The sequence below is a fragment of the Hyperoodon ampullatus genome (assembly GCF_949752795.1).
Source record: "Hyperoodon ampullatus genome assembly, chromosome: 14".
NCBI classification, from domain to species: Eukaryota; Metazoa; Chordata; class Mammalia; order Artiodactyla; family Ziphiidae; genus Hyperoodon; species Hyperoodon ampullatus.
Window position 1 is genome coordinate 18029430 of NC_136927.1, and position 24013 is coordinate 18053442.

Here is a 24013-nt window from a genome sequence, read left to right on the forward strand (position 1 = left end):
TTTTTTGTTTTGTTTTTTGTTTTTTAATTAATTTATTTTGGCTGCATTGGGTATTCATTGCTGCATGCGGGTTTTCTCTGGTTGCGTCGAGCAGGGGCCACTCTTTGTTGCGGTACGCAGGCTTCTCATTGCGGTGGCTTTTCTTGTTGTGGAGCACGGGCTCTAGGTGCGCGGGCTTCAGTAATTGCAGCACGTGGGCTCTGCAGTTGTGACTCGGGGGCTCTAGAGCACAGGCTCAGCCATTGTGGTGCACGGGCTTAGTTGCTCCGCGGCATATGGGATCTTCCCGGATCAGGGCTCGAACCCGTGTCCCCTGCATTGGTAGGTGGATTCTTAACCACTGTGCCACCGGGGAAGTCCCAGAACACTGTTAATCAACTATACTCCAGTATAAAATAAAAATTAAAAAAAGAAAAAGAAAACAAAAATCAAACAGAACAAAAAAAACACAATAGAAAGGCAGGCTTCTTCTCTTGGGAGATGCAAAACCTCATTTCTCAAATTCCAAATTTAAGGTCCTAAAACTTCTAAGTGTGAATTTATGGGAATATAAATTCAATCAGTCTCTTGATATGGCAAAAATTCCATATATAGGATTGCCCCATAATAAGGAATTTTATCATCAATAGGGTAATAGAAAAATAAAACTTAAATATCCAAACGTATGCAATTTCCTTGCATCTATCATAGTAAAAGTTTACACAGTATCTTTTCTCCCTTTACAAAACTCTCTCTCTCTCATGCCTACTAGCCTGAAATAAGCAATAGCTTTATCTCCTGTATGCGTGTGTTAGTTCATGGTCTATTCCCTCACCCCTGCTTGCTGTCTTGCCATGTGCTCTGAGCTCTTGGTCTTTTGTCAATACAACAGGAAGCTAATGGACAGAGTAAAGCCTTGCTGGCTGAAACGATCTGCTCATGCAGTTTGGATTACAAAGTTCAAATAAGGAGGGATACCGTGAGGCAAATCCATTCTGAGTTCGGTAGTGAGAGCTACCTTAAAACACATACTCGGATCTATTCTATGACTGAGTTGGAGAGTGAAGCTGAGGCAGTTAAGGAGTACCTGTATTTAACAGACTGAGGAATACCATTCTGCAAAATGCCCATAACTGATCCCTGGAAGGAAAGGGGAAATTAGGCAGCAAAACCCTCCCTTGTCTCTCACGCCAGAGACGTGAGACATTTGGATGTCCCCTCATGCTTCTAGTACCATCACCACTGTACCTTCGGGGGAAGAGGGAAGCACTGTGGCCCATGTGCATTACAGAGACACTAGAGCCACTTAGCCATCTGTATTTACATGCATTTTCTTTCTTTTCACATCATTTAGATATTTTCATATTGATAAAGAATTTGATAGAATTAAAAATATCTCTCAAGGCAAAAGAAATTGAGAAAAACTATAAAACAAAACAACCCCAGGCTAAATGATCAAATTCACACACAACTACAGGGGCATCTGTTAAGTCACCACCCTTCAAAGCTACATAAAAGTGAGTCACTTACAGAGTTATTCTGCATCCTCATTTCATAGGCTGCTTGTCTCGGATTATGCGCTACTTGAGATCCTGGTGAGTTTCTTGAACCAAGGGCATGAGGGGTTAATATTCCACCAGGAGAGAAAGATGGTTGATCTCTCTAACATGGAAATAAATGAATGTAGAAATTAAAATTAAAGCACAACACAGTTAGATGACAGGAAGAAAAGAGGGCTATAGAAAGACTCCCCACTGTAAGCACTTAAAAGACGAAATGGATTTCTGTTAACATTACAGGGTTGTCTACACTTTGATATAATGGTAACTTACCCTGTAAACCACCGTTTGTAATAGTAACTCTGCTCTAAAAGTACACAGAATTCACTGTTCTGGTATATACACGTGGAGTCTGAGAATGCCCGTCACTTGCAGTTCCACCCTGTGGAACTATTCAAGTCTCATTAGGCTGTTCTACTACGTTTACTTACAATTTCTGAACACATTCAAGACATAATTTTAGGCAAACAAAAATAACAAATAATAAATAACTATAACATTTATCTTAATGGTAAAAAAAATAAGTCAAGAGTTTGATTTCTACTCAGGAAATACAGCTTTTTTTTACCCTTCACCTTGCTAGAATTTAACTCTTTATTGCCAATTAATTACAGCTATCACTATAGCTATACTAGGTGACGGTTGTGGCTGACTGATAAAACAGATGTTTTAAAAACAGACACTGACTGAAAGGAAATAATAATGTATGGTACAAACTATTATATATAAAATAAATAAGCTACAAGGATATATTGTACAACACAGGGAATTTGGCCAATATTTTATAATAACTGTAAATAGAATATAACCTTTAAAAAGTGTGAATCACTATTATATATACTATACTGTGCATAATATACTCTAATCACCTGATTATATAATATTATACATCAAATATACCTCAATTTTTAAAATTAATTAACAACAAGGAAAAAAAATAAAGTAGAAACCAAATATGCTCCTCCCAATCTAAGTGGTTTGCAACTACCTGCAACAATAAATCACTCTTCTCCCTTCTAGGTTCCTGAAATTGCTCAAATCCAATAAAATATGATAATAAGAGGCAGTCCCTCAACTCCATGAATTTAAAATCCAGGAAGGAAGACAAGATTCACCAGAGATAAAGGAAAGGACTGCTCAACCTGGACCACAAGCAGAGGCAGCAAGGGAGGCCGTGGAGAAGGCAAGGTGTGCGGGGCTTGGAGTAGGAACCTTCTGGAGGAGCCAAAGCGGGGGCAAGGCTCTGGGTCAGGAGCAACATGGTGTATTTAGAGGACAGCAGGGGAAGAGCTGGCAGCCGGAAATCAACCAGACCATGGTGCGCTCTGCAAGGCAGACTGAGAGAGAACTGGATTCTGAGGGGACTAAGGAGTCGCTGGTGATTTCCGAGCAGAGAAACAACAAAGCTATGGGTATCTTGTTCTAGGAAGATTAACCTGACAAAGATATAGACAGAGTATAGTGACTTGTAAGGGGAAACAAAGGGTTGACTGCTTTTATTACAAAAACAATATGATTATTGTAAAAAAAAAACCTCTTAAACAGCTAAATGCAACCTGCCCCCTCCTGCCCATCAAGTGTTTCCCTTCAGACTCCAGAGAGCTTAGAAAGGACTTCTTTAAAATCAATACCAGGCAGGAAGGCAGCTGGGTGGGCGCCACGTCCCTAACCAACTCCCAGCCGGTAAGGAATAAAGAGCTATTGTAATGAACATCTTCCTCCCAAATCGTAAACTGATACCATTGCCAGTCTTATGATATTAGCTAAAACTCACCTTCATTCTCTTTCTTTTTTCTTTCTGTCGTCTTCTAAAACTGTCCTAAAAGTATAAAATCCACATATTCTGTCAAATAATTACACAAAAATGTAAGAGTTAAACATTACCAGGAATGATTCGGGAGACAATTAAAGTTTTAAAGGAAGACCCCAGAAACCTAGGTACATAATTAAACCAGGCAATGCACGGTATGTTCAAAGTGCTGCTTATCAGAACTGCAGGTGGATAGAGAGCATTCTAAATTGAGTTTAGATACAATTTAAAATGTTCCTCAAATTTTTTTTCAGGTAGTTTTTAACATCATTTCAGGAAAGAATGCAAGAGTCATGACAAGGACCCTTGGTTTTTCCCTGGAGTGAACAGGCTGCCAATAATGGAGAAGATACACATAAGTAAGAAAACAATTCTTTACATTGTAGCTGAAGATAGTTAATAATGAAGATGACAATTAAAAAATATCAACACGGCAATTTAATAATGGGCCTCTATTACCTAAAAAGGGCTGGACAGTTTCTAACGCTGTCACATGTGGGGCACAAGTGGGTAAAGAGAGCAGTGGGGTTCTATGCAAACACTACCCACCAAGATTGCAACAAGTCAACCTAATGAAAGAAGGAAGAAAATTCAGATGTCTCTACTGCTTATTCTGGGCCAGTTAAATTCACAGGAAAGTGTCCAGTCTGCCTTGATTCTTCCCTCCACTCATTTTCAAACTGTAGCCATGGTTTCAACTGGACAGGATTTAGGGTTGACCTTGCTCCCCACCAAGTGAGCCACTCAAAGGCCCCCTTTCCCCAGAAAGCTCTCCTCCCACACCTGCATTTCTGTTGAGTGTCCAGGCACTGAAACGACAGCTAAGGTGACCACGGCAGGTACTATACTGACTGTCACCCTACTCGCAGCACTTCCACCCCTCCAAGGAGCACTGCCACCCGCAACAGGACACCTAACGAGACGTGAGCTTTGTGCTTTCTGCAGGAGGGGCTGAATGCTGGATACATGGGGACCTACTCCTGAAAACTTCCTAAGACGTGAACACCACCCACTTCTCTGATGAAGCTTTGCCCCTGTCGTTAAGGAAACGTCTCTTATCTGACCACGACTCCTCCTTCTGGAATGGTGCCCTCTGCACTGGGCTGCCAGGACACCACACTCACCTGGTTCTTTCACTCCTGCTGCTGCCTTCACTCAACAGCCTCCCAGCCCCCACACTGTCCCTGTAACGCTGGCGCCCCTCCGGGCCCGATACTTGGACCTCCCCGCTTCCCTGCGCTCACAGAAGGAATCCTCTCGTCTCATGACTCTCCAGCCAGAGCCTCTCCCAACTCAACACCCCCACCCTCACGTCTGAAGCGTGACGTGTCCAAAACAGAACGCCACCCCCAGCCCTGCACCTCCCAATCTTCTCATCACAGCTGCTCAGACCAGACCGTCTTTCATCTGCTCAGAAAAAAGGCCTTAGAGTCATTCTTGACACCTTTCCTTCTCTCACATCTAGGATTTCATCCCCCATTGGTTCCTGCTTCAACATACGTTCAGAATCCAGCCACCTATTCTCACCTTCACTGCCACCATGCTGGCTCCCCTGGATTACTGCAAAGGAGCCTCTTAACTGGGCTCGCTGCTTCTGCCTTTACCTCCATACAGCAGCTACAGTGATGGCTTTACAGTACGTGTCAGGTCTTTGTCACTTTTATGCTTAAATGATGCAGACTGAAAGCTGAAGTCCTGTCAGTGACCTAGAGGGCGCTACCAGATCCATCATCTTTCTGACCTCTCCTACTCGCTTCCCTTTGCTTCCTCGGCTCCCCCCACAGCGGCTCCTGGCTCCTCACTGTCCTAAACATCCTGTGTACGCTCCTGCCCTAGAGCCTTCGCACGGACTATTCCCTGTCTGAAATGCTCTTTCTGCACACATCTGCATGGCTCACTCCCTCACATCCTTCAGGTCTTTCCTCAAAGCCATCCGTCAGTGAGGCCTTCTCCAGCCACCTTTTCTAGGGTTGCAACCTCCCCAGACACTTCCTCCCCTGCTTTAGTTTCCTTCATGGCACTTAGCACTCTCTAACACCCTGCACACTACACTTCGTTTTTGTGTTGATTGTCCATTTCCCCCGGAAGAATGTTAGCTCCATGAGGTCAGAAATTTCGTGTGCTTTTTTGTTTCATTTTTTGTTGTATCAGTAACACTCAGACTACCACCTGGCACACGGTAAACAAGAAATATTTGCTTAATAAATGAACATTTGCAAGATGAAAGGCAAACATCAAAACTCATTAAATAAAAACTATACATTTCTGACCTAACTGTTCAATTTTAGTAACAAATATTGATTCCTATTCTACTATCTATTTTGTTATTTTTAAGGGAGGTGGCTACGTAAGCAGAACAAGTCCACCTGGACGGACCTTACTGATCTTTAATCTTTTTGTGTGCTATCAAGTCCTTTGGAAATCTGTCAAAAGCCATGGACACACTTCCCTAGATACTTTTATATTGAATTTCCCAGATACTTCCCCACCAAGTGAGCCAGATACTTTTATATTGAATTTCCGAGGGTTCATTAATTTCCCCAATGCCCAACCATGCTAACAGACATCATATGATGTCAAGGACACCAAAAAAGATCCAAAGCTGTAAAATGCCCTCTCTGCCAGGCCAGCTGGAAACCACATGACACACTTAAATCTGAAGCACTTTTTGGAATCTATCAAATCCTATACATCCCATTCTAATGCCAAATACCATCGATATTTAATAGTACAGAATCTGCTAAAGCCACATAAGAGGACTTGTCTAACATGAGATTTTTATACCAAGTAGTACACAGTATATATAGTTTATTTCTTAAGCAAAATGGCAGCAGTTCAAGGGGAGCCACTGTAATTGTTGAAGACTTAGTTAAAAACGGCTGTTCTGGGAGACATTTGATATCCCAAAGTTAGTTATTTGAATTTTACATGTGAAGATTATCAAATACCAAAGGCTTTGAAAGAATGCCTACAGTCCACTCACTGTTACACAAAATGGTACCCAAAGTTCTAAAGAAGAGGCCACTAGCTACAGTACACAAAATTGAAGAAAACATAAAATCTTGTCAGAGACAATGACATGTTCTAATCTGTTAGGAAATCGTGAAGCAAGGTAGTGACATTATGTTGCTATTTGTTCACAAGAGCCATATGACTTGCAGAAAATCAGTTTCTAAGGGATCTCCTCCGCTTTCTCTCTGCTCATTTTACCCACTGCTGGCCTCCCTGGCGACTCCCCATGGTCATCCTCCAGCCCACTCTGCCTCCAGGCTACTGCCCCTCCAGCCCTCAGCTCCCGAGGGCATCTCAAGCCCCGGCTGAAGACTAGGGGCCTGTCCATCCCGCTCTGACACCTCAGGCAGCACCGAAGGCTTCTCCTCTCTCTAGGGACCTCCTCCCCCGGCCCCGCCTTCTCCTTAAACGTCCACACTCCTCAAGGTTCCTGATGGAGGCACTTTCACGCTATCTGAGCTTCCAGGGACATCAAGTTCACACTCATGATGGGAGGTATCTCCCACATGCCAATGGTTCTCAAATCTCCTTTCAAAAGACTTATGATCTGCGCTCCACATATATCCATCTAATTGGTTCATGGACTTTTCTCCTCTCAGGTGTCCTGTGGCCCCTCAAACTCAGTACCTCCAAAATGAAACTCACTTCTACCTTATCCCCACCCCATCCTGCTCCACCCCTGGGGCTTGCTACCTTGGTGAATGGCACCAGCAAAGTCCCAACTACCCCAGCCAGAAACCTGGACTTCTCACCTAAGCACTCACCCTATCACAGGTAACTAATTCCCGAGTGCTTTGTGACTTTATTTCCTTTTTTTATGTCTACATTTCTTACACAGAGCTGCAACCACCTGCCTTGACTGATGTAATCCCACCCAGACCCCCTACACTCTGCCACCACAGTACAGAGTTCCCAGGTCCAGAGCATAAATAGTGCCTATAAAACACACTAGTTCAATTCCAGCATTCTTCTAGCTTTGGAACCCTCATTTCATGTCCTATTGATTAGACAGGTGTTTGGATTTATACCTTAATTAAGATTAAGAGAGAAGAAATTACAATGCAACTCACACGGGGTGCAGTACATAGTTCCACACAGCAAGCATCACAGCCTTTCTAAAATCATCAAAGCACTGACCACTCATGATTACATTGGTGTCTGATACACTACAGTGATTTAACAGCGCACTCAAAGAGGTTAAAAGGACAATCACAGGATCATCACAGCCTATTAGAGACAGGAGCAATTTAGCTACTGCAATAGAAACACTTTACCTCATCATCCTTTCTCTTTTTAAAAATGCTATCCTCAACTTCACCAACTGCTAACATGATCATCTGTACTCTCTGCAGATTGACATAACCACTTTCTGTAAGGTAACCCTGTAAGTGATAAAATACATGTAAAATGATCTTCTTATAAAAGCAAATACTTGTTTTGAAATTATTCAAGAGTGAACTTACCCCAGTTTTGTGTACCACATTTTTGTATATGTTAACCAAACGGTCAATTGCACCTTCCCTGCCACCAGGAAACAAACATTATGTATTAGGACCAGCGTGCACTGTAAAGGCAAGAAGGCTAAAACAACAGTTTGAAGACTGACACAAACACACATACCTAATCTCTAAGGACGGCAGGTGTGGAAGGAAGTCGTTTCCCACAAAGAAGCACATGAAGACCCAGTCATCAATGCTCCTCTCAACATCAAATGTGAACGGCAGGCTGGCCATGGTGAGCTCTCTTTCCAAATACTGCAACCACGAAGGAACGTTGCCATTAAAGCCATGAAAAGGCGCCCTGGTTTAGTGGACCGATGCCAAGAGTCACTGCTACATACCTCACGAAGAACACTGAGACGAATGAAGATAAACTCTCCTTCTGCACAAGGAAGGCTGTCTGCCAGTTCATCGTGCTGCAAGAAAGGGGATGAAGACTCAACACATCTACTCTGAACCCTGGAATTCTCTCCACCCACACAAACATTATGGCTTTTTCTAAAGCAAGACCCACTTTAAAATTACAAGTATTAAATAAAAAAGAACTCACCAAACCATCTTAAAAATAAAAATTACCCATAACCTCAATCAGACCTAGACCAGGGATTGGCCAACGTTTTTGGCGAAGGGCCAGACACTAAATATTTTAGCCTGGGGAGCGGGACGTATATGGTCTCTGCTGCATATTCTTTCATGTTCTGTTTTGTTTTTACAACTCTTGAAAAACCGAAAAAAACCCTCTTAGCTCATACGCCAAATCTGGAGAGCTGCAGTTCGCCAAACCCTGACCTTCATCCAACTAATGTTAACATTTTAATGTATATGCCTCATCCTTCTCTGTGAATACGTATACTTCTTAACTGTTTTTTTTCACTCAACATGTCGTTTAAAGAGGTACCATATTCTTAAAACAGAAACCCCTTTAAAGGAGAATGGATATCATCAAGGGAACCCAGAATATGTAGAAACTAGGAGTAACTTAAAAGTACCTAGGGGACTTCCCTGGTGGTCCAGTGGTAAAGAATCTGCCTCCCAATGCAGGGGACGCGGGTTCAATCCCTGGGCGGGAAACTAAGATCCCACATGTCGCAGAGAAACTGAGCCCGCGCGCCTCAACTAGAGAGCCTGCATGCTGCAAACCACAGAGCCCACATGCCACAACTACAGAGAAGCCCAAGTGCTGCAACGAAGAGCCCGTGCCGCAACAGAAAAATCCCGTGTGCTGCAACTAAGACCCGACACAGCCAAAAAATAAATAAATAAAATAAAATAAATTTTTTAAACTAAATAAATAAAATACATATGCCGTTAAAAAAAATTCCAAGAAGTTTAACATACCTGATTTATAGTTCCTTTTAAGAAGAATAACCATTTGAGACAAATAACTTCTACAAACAAATCAAGTGCAATGGGCATTATTACCTATATGACCTCAGCCTCATGTAGATATAAGCTGTGTTAGGCAAGTGGGGAGTAGAAAGGATGAGTTCATGCGTGGTTGTGAATTTGTGTTTACTTTAAAGAGCTTTGAAAGATACATCTCTGTGAGGGGTAACGGACGGAGCAAGTAGGTAAAAATCTAATCAACCACCGTCTTCCCTTTATCCATTTTTACAATGAGGCAACCTAAATATACTTAATGCCATCGCACTGTACATTTAAACGTGGTTAAAAAGGTGTATTTTCTGTTGTATTGATATATATCAATATTTTATCACAATAAAAAATAAAGAAATTTTAAATGAGGCTACTACCACCTCGAAGTTCTTACCTTTCCCTTCTTTTCTCTTGGCAAACCTTCACAGTCTTTGACTTCATGTCCAAACTGATTACAAAGACCACAGGGTTTGGGTTTGTTTGGTTTGAATTCTTCTCTGATAATGGTAAAGTTGGGCTCATGTGTAGCAAGACCGAGCATAATGAGATCAGCTATCAAGCAACAACAACAAAACAGCAAACAGTGAGCACTCTAGAAGACCCTTACCCCATAACCAAAGGCAGGACCTTATCATAACACAAGACACCAGTGCAAAGAAAAGCCCAAATGAGCACACAGAGGCAGCAAAGCCAAAAAGCCTAAAACTTCCTAGAGGCCAACAAGATCTCCTACAGAAATGTGGGCCTAGAATCTAACTACCACTCAGGAGTCAACACTTGGAAACATTCCATTTTAAAGATATGTGCGGCCATATTAAAAAGTTGAAAAAATGTAACAACAACAACAAAAATTCTAGATAGGTGAATGTTAATCACAGATTGAACAACGACTCTATACTAGTTCCCCCTCACACATAAAATAAGCAAGGCATTTTAGAATTTCCAGGCAAAACCCACAAATAATCCATTACTACACACCAACCCATCGACTTGCTATGGTTTAATCCAAGAGACTCAGATCCCAAAGAAGAAACTTACCATCTGCTCCACATAAGCAATGATGAGTGTTTGGGTCGTGGTTAGGCTGGGCTAGAGAGAAGGGAAATATATATTAAAGTAAATATATTTTATACTATAGGAATATCACATTTTACCAAATATTTTCTATACAACGGCTTGTCTTTTTTGAAATGGAACATATAATCAAATATTTATAAGTGAATTTTACCTCTTTGTCTTCTAATGTAATCCATGATTTTATGTTCCCCTTCACCAGGAGCACTAGCATCAGATAAAATAACCTATAAAAAACAGTTTTTAACATTTGTAGCTCACACCCAGTTTTCTAGCACAAAAATCAACAGAATTGAATGTCTTAAAATAAACTGAGATAACTCTATTAAGATAGTGTTACTAATTAGAAATTTTTCTTAATTAGGTGTGCATGTGTTAGACATCAAAATTATTTCATTGGTTAACTTACTACTTGGAATAGAAAAAAATGAAATGTTTGTGTCCAACTTAGCCATTAGAAAAACAGATTCAGTTCACAAGTTTCTACTCTTCTCACTGCTACTCAAGTATACAGCACCGAACGATATAAGCCCTGAGAGTAATCAGTAAGAGATATCCATTAAATATAATGTACCATATCTAATTAACAGGGAAACAAGCTTATTATAACTTTTATTATATAAAAGTTTTGCTTAAATTCTCAGGAGAACACAGCCATTATTTAGAGGCAGTCCCATGACTTTAATCTTGCTGTATTTTGATTTCTAATAACAGAAATGACTTTCATATACATGTATGTTAAATCATGAGTCCCATCTTATGGCTTCGCAGTGATGATAAGAGTACAAACTTGGCACTGAGAGAAACTCAGCTGTCTCCAACTGGACCGTGCGAGGCACCCCATCTCTAATAACCCTGGAAGCTTCTCCTTCCTCTAACAGCCAACCAGTACTTTATGGGGGGAAAAGGACAAATAATATCAGTCGTATCAAAGGACAGCCTCAAATCGTCGCCCTCATCTTTTTGAAGTACGAAAATATGAAACTTACTGTCAAATTTTTCCACCCTGGGTCATTATTTAAACGATCAGCTATGTAATAGCGAAGGCATTTAGCAAGATTGTCCATGAACTCAGTTCCCTAAAATGATAGAAGGAAATAAATTAACCTATAATTTAAGAGTTAGCAATAACTAGCAAAGTATGAGACTACTTACTGGTGTAATGCAGTTGCTGTCAAATCTTTCCTTTATTTCTTCTGGAGGAAGAAAGCCACCTAGAGAAAAAGGGGCAATGCTTTGTTCTCCCCATAAACAGTGAGGTAACTATTCGATATTAGGCCAGAACAACAAAAACAATAAGTTGAAATACAAAAGAAGGAGAAGCATTGTCACCTGAGGAACAACGATCCCCCTTTCCGGAAGAAAATAAGATTCCTCCCCTCAAATTTAAAGTAAGCTTTAACATGACTGTCAAACAATACATGGTACACAAAAGATACTATATTGTTACATAGAAATATAAAAATTATGACATTCTTCCTAATGCCCCTGGCAGCAGAACACACACACACACACACACACACACACACACACACACACACACACACACACACACACGTTAGGGGCTCTGATCCTACTAACAGTTCTTAAGATGAAGGGGCCTTAGAAAAACAAAGTTAAAATGCTGAGTTTATCACAGCTTTATATCACCTAGAGGGATTTAGAAATCCTATTTTTTCCTCTGTATCACTGATTAGCTTTTTCTCAAGACACAAATATATTTTATAACATCTTCAAGAAAGAGGACATCTCTAAAAGCAAAGACAACCTGTTATAAATATAAACAGGTTTTAGAGTATTAATTACAAGCTGCAGCTAAAATACTCACATACTTGCACACTTCCAGCAAATTACAATAACAATAAAGGCAGTGTAATTATAAGCTTCAGCCAACTACACTATGTCTCTTTTTCCACTTGCCAAATGCAACATCCTGAATCAATAATCGTGGCTTTCCTGGTCTATCATTTTGCCTCATGGAACAAAACACCAAACAAGCCACCCTGCCAGCACCGCCCTGCACCACACCGCACCCACAGGCGTCTTGGAAGAAGCGGTCCTGGGGCGTCAGGGCCCTGGTCATCCTCCTCTCTGACACTCAGCCAACTCCCACCTCTGGACCCATCAGGGCTTTGAGGAACTGCCAAGATGACCACATTCCACCCCACAACCCCCTCCCTGAACTGAGGGAGCCCTGGGCACCTCATTACCTCGGTGCCTGCCGCCTCAACCCAAAGTGAGAGTAGAGTGTGCATGACTCGGGGAAAGTCTGGAAACATGGTCCCATCATCCCAGGCCTCCTCATCCAGACCTGAGATCGAGGGGGAAGCAGCAAGCATGCCACCAAGACTGACTTGAGGAAAATGCTTACAGAACTGTAGCTTCCTAACAGCCCCCATAGAAAAAGGAAGTTAAGAAGCACTCTTCATGTGTTTTTAGTTTACAGATATATAAAAGTAAGCTGAAGGGCTGCACTCGCCCTGATAGAAGTTGACAATTTGCTCTCCCTACCAGAATTCCCTCCTTTTATTCCCAAGTTTCCCGTTTACCATAGAGTTTAGAAATGAACAAGCTTATTAATGGAATAAACGATTCTATTAACTATTTTTCCTCAACAGTGGACATCAATTTCCCTTGGCTATCCTGGGGTCCTGATTAAATTAAAACCGTACCTACTTGTAAGGAGAAGTCTCCACCCCTACCCCCATCTGCATACATCTGATAAGTTCAACCTCAAGGTGCACGTTCTTTACCTTTTGCCAGTATTTCTTCCTTGACTCGCTGCTTCTCTACTGCTGCTTCCATTCCTTCTTTGGATGCTCGGAACCTCCTTGAACGCTGCTGGTTCATTTTAGCGCGTGGCGCCTGAAAACAGGTATTTCACAGTGATGTAATACTGTTCCAAACATTCGTAAGTACATCTGTACATTATTTTGAAACCGTTAGTGTTACAAAAATAGTATGCGAAAATGGAAAAGTTAAGTAATATGTCCAAACAATCCTCTCATGACAGACAGTAGATCCTGGGAGCTTATATTTGGACCAAGGACCTTGAACGCTGAACTTAGGTGAGTGAGTGACATGTCAAAAGGACAAACATCCTATGAGGCCACAGCACTTAATACTGCAGGGTCCATGCCCCGAGGCCAGTTCCACTGGGTTACGACGCTTTCAGGCACCCCAAATGGAAAGCTCACTTTACTCAAAGACTCAGCACACAGCGAGTGAGTGGTTTCCACAGAACCAGGATCAGGAAGCCCTTCCCTTTGTCCACGACTAAAAGGAAGGATGGTCTCCAAATGGCATTCACAAGACCTCAAAAGCCTTTTTGTATTTCCCACAATAAGGTTCGTAATTATCACTCTGTGTCTCTAATAAGGCACAGCAGGTAGAAAAGGAGCAAGGTTTTAATCAAAAGTACTCTTAAATCACTCGAACCAAATGTAACTTCAATCACTGGGTAAGCCTGAATGAAGTGAACTGAACTGCAAGGTTTTGCAGTTACTGAACTGGGTTTGGGGCTGGAAGGGACTCTCAAGTATCCTGTCTACATGAGATAAGTTATTTCATATTCTCTTTAAACAGTTCCCTTTCCTGTAAAATGAGACCACCTAATCTAACTCTTTCAGGTTCTATGATCTACATTTATATTTTAACAAAACATGAGTTATAGACAAGAGCGTGTACATACACATACGAATGTGCACATAACTTAGACCTGATTCAGCAGAAGCACACAGCGGAGTACAGGGAAAGAGCTTCTTCAAGAAACTTAGCTAATGTGAACTGCAATCTGCTCCAAATAGGACATATTCCTGTTCCCTTTATTCCTCACTACACTTTAACTGCAACTTCAGTTTTCAGGTAGCTAAGATTTTTCTTTGAGTAAATAGTATCTCACAGAAAAGTTAACCTTCTTGGACCCAAGTTTCCCAGATTTTCAAAATTATTTCATTAGCCACCAAAATTATTAAATCTAAAAGAAAGGGAATCAATGTGCATATGGCTAAATAAATTTAGGGTTATGATTTACCCTAATTTTCCTTGAACGCTGATATATAGTTTGCTGGTCATTTATAACTGAAACCACTTGATATTATTATAAGCTAGTCCCCTCCGAAGTTACTGTGATGACTACTCACTGCCTATAGGATAAAAGCCAAACTGAGTGTGACAGGAAAAGGCCTTCTCAAGCCCCTCTCTCTACTTCTCTTTCCAATCCAAACACCTGCAGTTGCCCCAGCATGTCAGTGTGGCCAAAGACACAGGAAGCGTGTGACCTGGCACATCTGAGACACCTGGAAGGTCCTCCTTCCCCACATCTGCCGCATCCACCTCCCTCCTCTGCCCCTGCCCTCCCAATCTCCAATTATTCTTAACTCTTCAAACAGTGGGACAAAACCCCCTCCTCTCTATTTCCTCACTCCCTTGTAGCAATGACTCCCCCTCCCTCAAGGCCCCCGCAGGTGCCGTCTAACGCCCGAGGAAGGCCCTGGGTAACTAACCTTGCACGTCTACCTCTGCCTCTGGCCCTTGAGTGGCGAGCCCTTCAAAGCAAGGGCAGTCACCGACATCCCCAGCCCCTCACGGGATGCGGCACCAAACAGGCAAATACACAAAATACATTTGAATGAATAACTGAAAGATGAGGCTTTCTTTCTCAAATTCACTATAGTCAACATTTTCCACGATTTAGCTTACTTTCATTCTAGACACTGGGAACACAGCAAAAACAAAAATGGGGGATTCTAAGTCATTTAGCACTTACCACTCCATCTATTGCCATGTAGAGAAGTCGTCTTGGTCTTACAATATTGAAAAGCCTGTCAATGTACTCAAAGATTGCAACCATCATTTCATCCTCGTTTTTCGGTGCTGGTCTACAATGACAAGCAAACAATGTAGTATCATATAGTACTCCTCCGTAATTTGTGACATCAGTAACAAGAATGGGTTACATACTTGTCTTCAGGATGAGTACAGGGATGGATGATTCCATTCATATCCAAATACAGATTATCAAACTCCACATCATTTGGATTGGGTTTACTGGCATCGACAGGAATCTTTACACCACTGCATTCTTTTGGCTATAAGGAAGTGATAATTAATAGTAGTTTGGCCGTTCAAGTCTGAAACTGACACATCGTAGGCTCAGTATGAACCTGCTTCATTTCTGAATTGGAAATAAAGTACTTTTAGTAATCTTTAAATTATAAGATAGGCTATTTTAGTCCTTAAAGATTCCACTGCAGGGCTTCCCTGGTGGCGCAGTGGTTGAGAGTCTGCCTGCCAATGCAGGGGACACGGGTTCAAGCCCTGATCTGGGAAGATCCCACATGCCACGGAGCAACTGGGCCTGTGACCCACAGCTACTGAGCCTGCGCGTGTTCCGCAACAAGAGAGGCCACGGCAGTGAGAGGCCAGCGCACCGCGATGAAGAGTGGCCCCCGCTCGCCGCAACTAGAGAAAGCCCTCGCACAGAAATGAAGACCCAACACAGCCAAATAAATAAATAAATTAATTAAAAAAAAAAAAAAAGATTCCACTGCAACAAGTTACTCTTGACTACGTGGGGGACAGTTACCAAATTCCCAAATCACTCAGTTGTCCAAGACAGAGACCATGGGAGTCATCTTAGAATTCTCTCCCTTACCACCCATTACCAGTAAGTCCTGTCAATTTAACCTGAAAAATGCCTCTCCACGCCATCTCCTCTCATTCCCATTACCAACATCAGGCATCACCTCGCACCAAAAGATTGGAACGGCCTTCATATGGGCTGCCCCACCTCCAGACTCTCCTGTCTCCAGCCCACACTCTATGTTGTCAGTTTTCCTTCTTAAATACAAATGTGGCTGTGTCTTCATCTTCCCTAATTTTTCCAATGATACCACAGCAGGTGCAGACCATTGAGCCCAGCCCTTACCCACCCTGTCCTGCCAGGCACTGCTCAGGCCGCCAGATCTCCCCAGTTCCGGGAAGACGCCCTTCCGTCTCTCAACACCTCTGCTCCTCCTTCTTCCTCCCAACCAACACCCACTTCCGGAAACCTTCTTAATTTTCCAAGGTCTAGACTCAGATCAAATGCTACTCACTTTATAACACTTTGGACACATCCCTCAAGAAATTAACTGCTCCGCCTGCATTTCCTCCCAATTTTGCTTATTCACTTGTAGCACTTTTGTGGTCTTATAATTAGTTTGTCATTCTAACCCCCAGCTACACTGTGAGTTCTTCCAAAGGCAAGGACCACGCCATGCTCACTCCTGGAGGCACTCAGTTGTATTTCTGTGGTAAGCATTACCTTTCTCTTTTTCTGCCAGAGCTTCAGCAAATGATAACAATGAGACTGGTTTTTACTCTTACTAACAGCAAAGTCACTTAAAAAATAACATAAAAAAATAAAAATAAAATAAATAAATAAATAACATAAAAAGTATCATTTGTAATAACAAAAAATTGTGAACAACTTAAAAGCCCATCAGGTACATGCTACATCATGGATGAACCTCAAAAACATTCTGCTAAGTAAAAGCCAGTTACAAAAGACCACAAAAGGTCCCATTTACAAGATCCAGAGCAGACAAATCTTTAGACAGAAATAGATTACCTTCAATCTGCGGTTGGGGGAAGGGTGAGGGAGACAGGAAGTGACTAAAATCGGTTACAACATTTCTTTGGGGAATGACGAAAATGTTCTAAATTAGATAACAGTGATTGCTGTACCACTGCATATATACTAAAAACCGCTGAACGGTATAGTTTTAACAGGTGATTTTTATGGTATATAAATTATATCTCAATAAAGCTATTTAAAAAAGAAATAAAAACAAAAGGTCAACTTAACTAGGAAAAAAAAGAGCCTGTAGAAAGGACTGATGAACTGTGGTACGTCCATACACCAGAACGCCAGACAAAAGTAAGATTCAAAGAAATAGGGCTGGAAGGTCATAAATATCTTAAGCCAAAAAAGCAAGGTGAAGAAGAATAAACATAGTATACCACTTACGGGAAGTTATAAAATACACAAAACAGTATTAGGCATCGTTCAGGGATGAATACGGATGCAGTGAAAGCACAGGAAAGAGCAGGGGAATGATGAACACCAGTTTCAGGACAAGTGGTGATCTTCGAGAGAGGGAAGGAATAAGACTGGGTTTCAGTTTGTATTTATAATGGGGAGAAACGGATATCAAAACAGGGAAGAAGCCATCAGTGATCTGTGCAGACACCCTGTAAATCAGGAAAGAGGGGCTTGATCAGAAGCAGTGAATGGGATAAGTGGGAAGGAAAGCAGGAGGTCAATTTAGGAGGTCTATCAAAGAAGATACTCTGATGAGTCCAAAACAAAAACAAGCTCTATGAAGGCAGGAGGCTCTGTGCCTCTCCACCTCACCTCTACATTCAAAGTCCACATTTTCCTTTCTCCTGAGCCAAGCAGACACCACACTCAGAAGAATCCAAACCCACTTTCTTTATGCTCTCCAAGAAGCCAGATGGTAAGTATTTTAGACTTGTTGACCGAATGATCTCAGTTGCAATGACTCATATCTGCCTTTATAAAGTAAAAGCAGCCCTAAACAAGATGGACATGAATGAGTATGGTTGCATTCTAATAAAACTTTACAAAAACAAGAAACCACTGGTTTGCTATATTGCAGCTCTTCAATGAATGCTGAGTGCAGCTGAGTGAGAATTTCCACTTCCACTACCTAGAAAGTATAGCCTGGGGAAGGAGGTATAGGTGGGTCCTAATTTTGAGAAAAGAGCTCCAAGCATTCCCAATAAGAAAATGGAACATATTTTTCTCTCCAGAGTTCTGAGGATATCTTCAACACATTAATTATAGATTTAGAGTTTCTTTCTTCAAGAGAAGATTCTGATACTCAACAAAGGAACTCACTCTTCGAAAGCCTTGCCATTAAATCCAATGCCAGTTATCTCCTGCTAGGTTCAAGAGAGATTCTTAATCAATCAAAGAGTAGCTAAAAGGAGAGCTACTCTGAACCCTAAAACCAATTCATTTCAAATAGCTTTTCATTATCTTTCAGGTTTTCCAGATGATAAACTGAGCACACATTGCAGCGTTCCCTTTCTATCCCCAGACCACATAAAAGACTAAGAACAGGGACTTCCTTGGTGGTCCAGTGATTAAGACTCCACGCTCCCAATGCAGGGGGCCTGGGTTCGATCCCTGGTCAGGGAACTAACTGAATCCTGCAACTAAGAGCCCGTTTGCCGCAACTAAAGATCCCGCACGCGGCAACGAAGATCCCACGTGCTGCAACCGAGACCCAGCGCAACCAAATAAATAAATAATTTTTTTTAGAAAAGACTAAAAACAAACAAATAACCACAACTGCATAACTATGCTGAAAAAACAAAAGGAGATCCGTCTGTGACTGATAAATCACAGGGGATGCCCAAAATGTGGAAAACTAGTAGATCTGATCAGATGGAACACACAGCCTCAAACATGCAGAAGTGGGAGAACACAAGAGGGCTCTGAGCCCAGAGGGGGCTCACAGGACAGCGTCTGGATGATCCCGCAGCAGCAGCAGGAACAGCCCAGCGGGTCAAGCCCTGCACTCTCCTCTCCCCTGGCCCTCTCAGGTCCCATGGGGACCAGTCAACTTGAGACAGTTACTCCCAGAACGCACGAGTGCTTGCGGAGGAAGGGCAGTCAGCACCCTGGCTGAGCAGCAGCTCCCCGCAGGGGCAGGGCGCACACCCACCCGAAGGCTGGCCGTCAAGGCAGTTCTGCCCTGCAGGAAGCCCATGCATGGAAAAAGGAAGGGATATATGTATCCCGAACAAGCAGTTGAGAAATTACCCTGGTTGTGCACAAATATGCCAAGGAATCAAGGTAAAGAAGGCATTTGAAGAAGTAAAGATGGTACACGTACACAAACAGTGAATCTGTATAAAAATACACTCCACGGGTTTTGAAGTAAACCCCCAGAATGAACTTCACACCAACCTACTGTTCCAGTCAACCTTATATGGCTTTCTGGCTCTTCAAATGTAAGGCGGAAACCACTACTATCAGTAATACCTAACTAAATACATTTTTGTGTAAGTCTGCACAATATTTAACAGCAGCACTAGGAATATCAGGACTCATGCCTGAGGTTCCACTGTAAGGAGAGCCCCCACTGTGGGACGGTAGATAACATACTGTACAACTTGGTTTTAGACTTCCCTTAAAGCAGCTCAGAACTCCAGAAAAGAACTGCAAAACACAGGTGACATTTTGGGGAGAAAGGGTCAAAAGGCTACTGAAAAATTTAAATTACAGTATTTGCGTTAAAAATTCGGGCCATAAATTTTGATGTAGTTGTCAAACAAAAAAACTTAGTATTTTTAGTGATTAGTGTTTTTTCAAGTTGCATGTATACCAGCTCTCCATTTTTATACAGTGTTAGTCAACAAGGACTATTAATTATCACTAACATTTACGGAACACTTAAAATGGGATAGATACTGTTCTAAGGGCTTTTACTCATGGATTGTTTCCCTCTCTCCTCAAAACAACCCTATGAGGTACAGAGTATCCCACTTACAGATGAGAACACAAATGCTTAGAGGGGATAAGTGGCTTTCTAAAGTCACACTTCTGCCAAGTTTAGAGACCAGGATTGAACCCAGTCATCTGAATTCAGAGCTCGTATCTTAAGCAGTATGTCAGACTGATTAACTGCAATTTCACTAGATTCAGCATAAACTTCCTGAACACCTATAATGTGTGTCAAGGACTACAGCCAGAACTATGGGGGACACATAATATGCAAGATGTGTGAATCTGATCTTCACTCTCCAAGACAGAGATCATATTGGAGAGCTCGGCTACCAGCATGACTGCATGAGGACTTCTGCCCACTTGCTCCCCAGCTGAACTAGAGAAAATCTTTTAAAAAACCAAAATATTTAAAGCCTTTGGAAACAGTCCAAGAAGCAAACAGCAGTCTAGTCAAGAAAAGCTTTGAAAATTCAGAAATAACTTCATTTGCAACAGAGCATGGAGAAGTTTACACCCAAGGGCATTCATTCTCAAGAACGGCATAAGGTGTGGTGAAAAGAACTGAGTAGAGAATCAGGGATCTAATGAAGATACAGCCTAGACCACAGAGCAGCTGGTCTGCAGGAGAGAACTGGGGAATAAGACAGCTGGGGGGAACCCTCCTGGGGTTAGAACAGATACCAAACATTAATCTCAGAAACAAATTCTTGGAAGGTGCCACAATTTCACTGCATTAGTCTGCAGAGGAATTTATTCCCTGAGCGCTGTTGAAAACAATGCGCAATGGACAAAAATCCATGGAATTTAACTGCTGGGTGATCACAACCAGCAGTTAAGTGGGTGAGAGTAGGAGACAGCCCTATGTGTGCCACTGTCATCGCAGGGTGACTGTGGGCACATCCAAACTGCACCTCCCTGAGGATCAGTATCAGAGGCATAACAACACGTTGAGGAAGAAACTCACCTCGTTAAAATAAGCCAGCCAGCCAGTAGCTACATGAACAACAATAACATATCTGGGAAGGGTTTGGGGGTACCAGCACCTAAAATATCCTGTTCGCAGTAAAAAAAAAAAAAAAAAAAAAAAATTCCAGGCAGGCAGAAAAACAGAGAAGTATGACCCACATGCTGGAAAAAAGTCAGGCAAAAAAACTACTTGTGATAGTGTCCAGATGTCAGATTTAACAGAATAGAGTTTAAAGTAGCTATTATAAATATGGTCACAGAATTAAAGAGACATATTGTTAAAGGATTAAAGAAAGGTATGATGGCAATTTTTATCAAATAGAGATAGTAACAAAAACAAGAATTATAAAAAACAAACAAATGGATACTCTGGAGTTGAAAAGTACAATAACTGAGATCAAAAATTCACTACAGGGGCTCAACAATAGATTTGAACTGGCAAAAAAAAGAAGTCTTGGGACTTCCCAGGTGGCGCGGTGCTTAAGATATGCCTGCCAATGCAGGAGACACAGGTTCGAACCCTGGTCCTAGAAGATCCCACATGCTGCGGAGCAACTAAGCCCATGCACCACAACTACTGAAGCCTACACTCTAGAGCCCGCGAGCCACAACTACTGAGCCCCTGCCACAACTACTGAAGCCCACGCACCTAGAGCCCATGCTCCACAACATGAGAAGCCACTGCAGTGAGAAGCCTGCACACAGCAGAGAGAAGCCTGCACACAGCAGAGAAGAGTAGCCCCCACTCGCCACAACTAGACAAAGCCCGTGTGCAGCAACAAAGACTCAACACAGCCAAGAAAACCCCCCAAAATACAAAAAGAATCCTTGGGACTTCCCTGGTGGCAGAATGGTTAAGAATTCGCCTGCCAATGCAGGGGACACGGGTTTGATCCCTGGTCTGGGAAGATCCCACATGCCGCGGAGCAACTAAGCCCACGTGCCACAACCACTGAGCCCGCGTGCTGCAACTACTGAAGCCCTCGCACCTAGAGCCCATGCTCCATGGCAAGAGAAGCCACCGCAACGAAAAGCCTGTGCACCGGAACAAAGAGTAGCCCCCACTCACCACAACTAGAGAAAGCCTGCGTGAAGCAAAAAAAAAAGAATTCTTAAACTTAGATAGATTAATAGAGATTATGCAAGCTGAGGAGTAGAGAGGAAAAAGGATGAAGAAAAACAAACAGTGCCTGAGAGAAATATGAGACACAAATAAATACATGAACATACAACTGGAGTACTGGAAGCAGAGGGGAGCAAGGAGCAGAAAAATATTCAAGGAAACAATAACAAAAAAGTTCCCAAATGTATTGAAAAACAATAACCTACACGTGCAGGCAGCTCTAACAACTCCAAGTAAGATAAGCACAATGAGACCAACAGACAGATACATCAGAGTTAAAATGATGAAGTTATAAGACAAGGAAAAAACCTTCAAAGAACCAATAAGAAAAATGACAAGTCACTTACAAGGGAACCCCAATAAATTTAACAGCTGGCTTCTAGCAGAAATAATGGAGGCCAGGGACTTCCCTGGTGGTGCAGCAGTTAAGAATCCGCCTGCCGGGCTTTCCAGGTGGCGCAGTGGTTGAGAGTCCGCCTGCCGATGCAGGGGACACGGGTTTGTGCCCCGGTCTGGGAAGATCCCACATGCCGCAGAGCAGCTGGGCCCGTGAGCCATGGCCGCTGAGCCTGCGCGTCCGGAGCCTGCGCTCCGCAACGGGGGAGGCCACAACAGTGAGAGGCCCGCGTAACGCAAAAAAAAAAAAAAAAAAAAAAAAAAAAAAAGAATCCGCCTGCCAATGCAGGGGACACGTGTTCAAGCCTTGGTCTGGGAAGATCCCACATACTATGGAGCAACTAAGCCCCGGTGCCACATCTGCTGAGCCTGCGCTCTAGAGCCTGTGCACCACAACTACCGAGCCCACGCACTGCAACTACTGAAGCCCAAGCACCTAGAGCCCATGCTCTGCAACAAGAGAAGCCATCACAATAAGAAGCCTGTGCACCCAACAAAGAGTAGCCCCTTAAACTGTATTGCAAAATTGTCAGCCTTCCCTCAAGTAATCTATAAATTTGATATGATTTCAATAAAATCTCCACAGGAAATTTAAAAAAAAAAGAAGAAATAATGGAGACCAGAAAGCAGTGGGATAACATATATAAAGTGCCAAAACAGAAAAAAAAATGTTAACCAAGAATCATATATCCAAGAAGGCCACTGTTCAAAAATGAAAGTGATGGCTTCCCTGGTGGCGCAGTGGTTGAGAGTCCGCCTGCCGATGCAGGGGACACGGGTTCATGCCCAGGTCTGGGAAGATCCCACATGCCGCGGAGTGGCTGGGCCCGTGAGCCATGGCCGCTGAGCCTGCGCGTCTGGAGCCTGTGCTCTGCAACGGGAGAGGCCACAACAGTGAGAGGCCCACGAACCGCAAAAAAAAAAAAAAAGAAAAATGAAGGTGAAATAAAGACTCTGCCAGATAAACAAAAATTGCATTTGTTGCTAGCTGACCGGACGTACAAGAAATACTAAAGGAAGTTCTTCAGGCTGAAAGTTAAGTGACCCCACTAAAGATAATAATACATTTTTTAATCCTTTCTTTTCTTAACTGCTATTGCAAAAAAACAATTGGACGAAATGGTATTTTGTAAAATACTATGGCTTACAACATACACTTTAATATAAATGTAATATATTTCCTAGTAACAGCCCAAAAAGAGGTGGGTAGAAGCAAAATGGCAATGTGCTATGGAAGTAACCACAGATGGTAAAGTAATAATTATAGCAATGCACTGTTAGGTTTGCAACATTAATAGATATAATACATATAATGACAATGCCATATAAAAAAAGGAAAATGGGGGGACTTCCCTGGTGGTCCAGTGGTAAAGAATCCATCATGCAATGCAGGGGACGTGGGTTCAAAACCCTGGTTGGGGACCTAAGATCCCACATGCTGCGGGGCAACTAAGCCCACGTGCCACGACTACTGAGCCCTTGTGCCTCAACTAGAGAGCCCCGTGTGCCGCAAACTACAGAACCCATGTGCCACAACTAGAGAGAAGCCCGCACGCCGCAACAAAAGATCCTGCATGCCGCAACTAAAGACCCGACGCAGCCAAAAATAAAATTAAAAAAATCTAAAGCTGATAAGATGTGTATACTAAGCCCTTAAGATATATTTTTTAAAAAGATCACTAATGAAATCTAAAT

The 24013-nt window shown here is 42.4% G+C and overlaps 1 protein-coding gene across 2 annotated transcripts in view; it reads right to left on the reverse strand.

Moving 5' to 3' along the window:
- The window catches only part of XRN2 (5'-3' exoribonuclease 2), a gene marked incomplete at its 5' end in the record, with an annotated part of 78550 nt that overhangs the window by 45776 nt on the left and 8761 nt on the right, over nt 1–24013 (reverse strand). Inside the window, 14 exons of one of the 2 annotated variants that reach the window (XM_079719774.1) lie at nt 1510–1641; nt 3313–3357; nt 7635–7742; nt 7824–7881; nt 7981–8114; nt 8201–8275; nt 9631–9788; nt 10275–10325; nt 10465–10537; nt 11300–11389; nt 11466–11524; nt 13064–13175; nt 15079–15190; nt 15273–15400. In XM_079719774.1, the coding sequence (XP_079575900.1) occupies nt 1510–1641; nt 3313–3357; nt 7635–7742; nt 7824–7881; nt 7981–8114; nt 8201–8275; nt 9631–9788; nt 10275–10325; nt 10465–10537; nt 11300–11389; nt 11466–11524; nt 13064–13175; nt 15079–15190; nt 15273–15400 (1335 nt within the window). Of the gene's footprint in view, nt 1–1509; nt 1642–3312; nt 3358–7634; nt 7743–7823; nt 7882–7980; nt 8115–8200; nt 8276–9630; nt 9789–10274; nt 10326–10464; nt 10538–11299; nt 11390–11465; nt 11525–13063; nt 13176–15078; nt 15191–15272; nt 15401–24013 lie in introns of those variants that run through there. The other variant, XM_079719775.1, reaches the window with a different exon arrangement.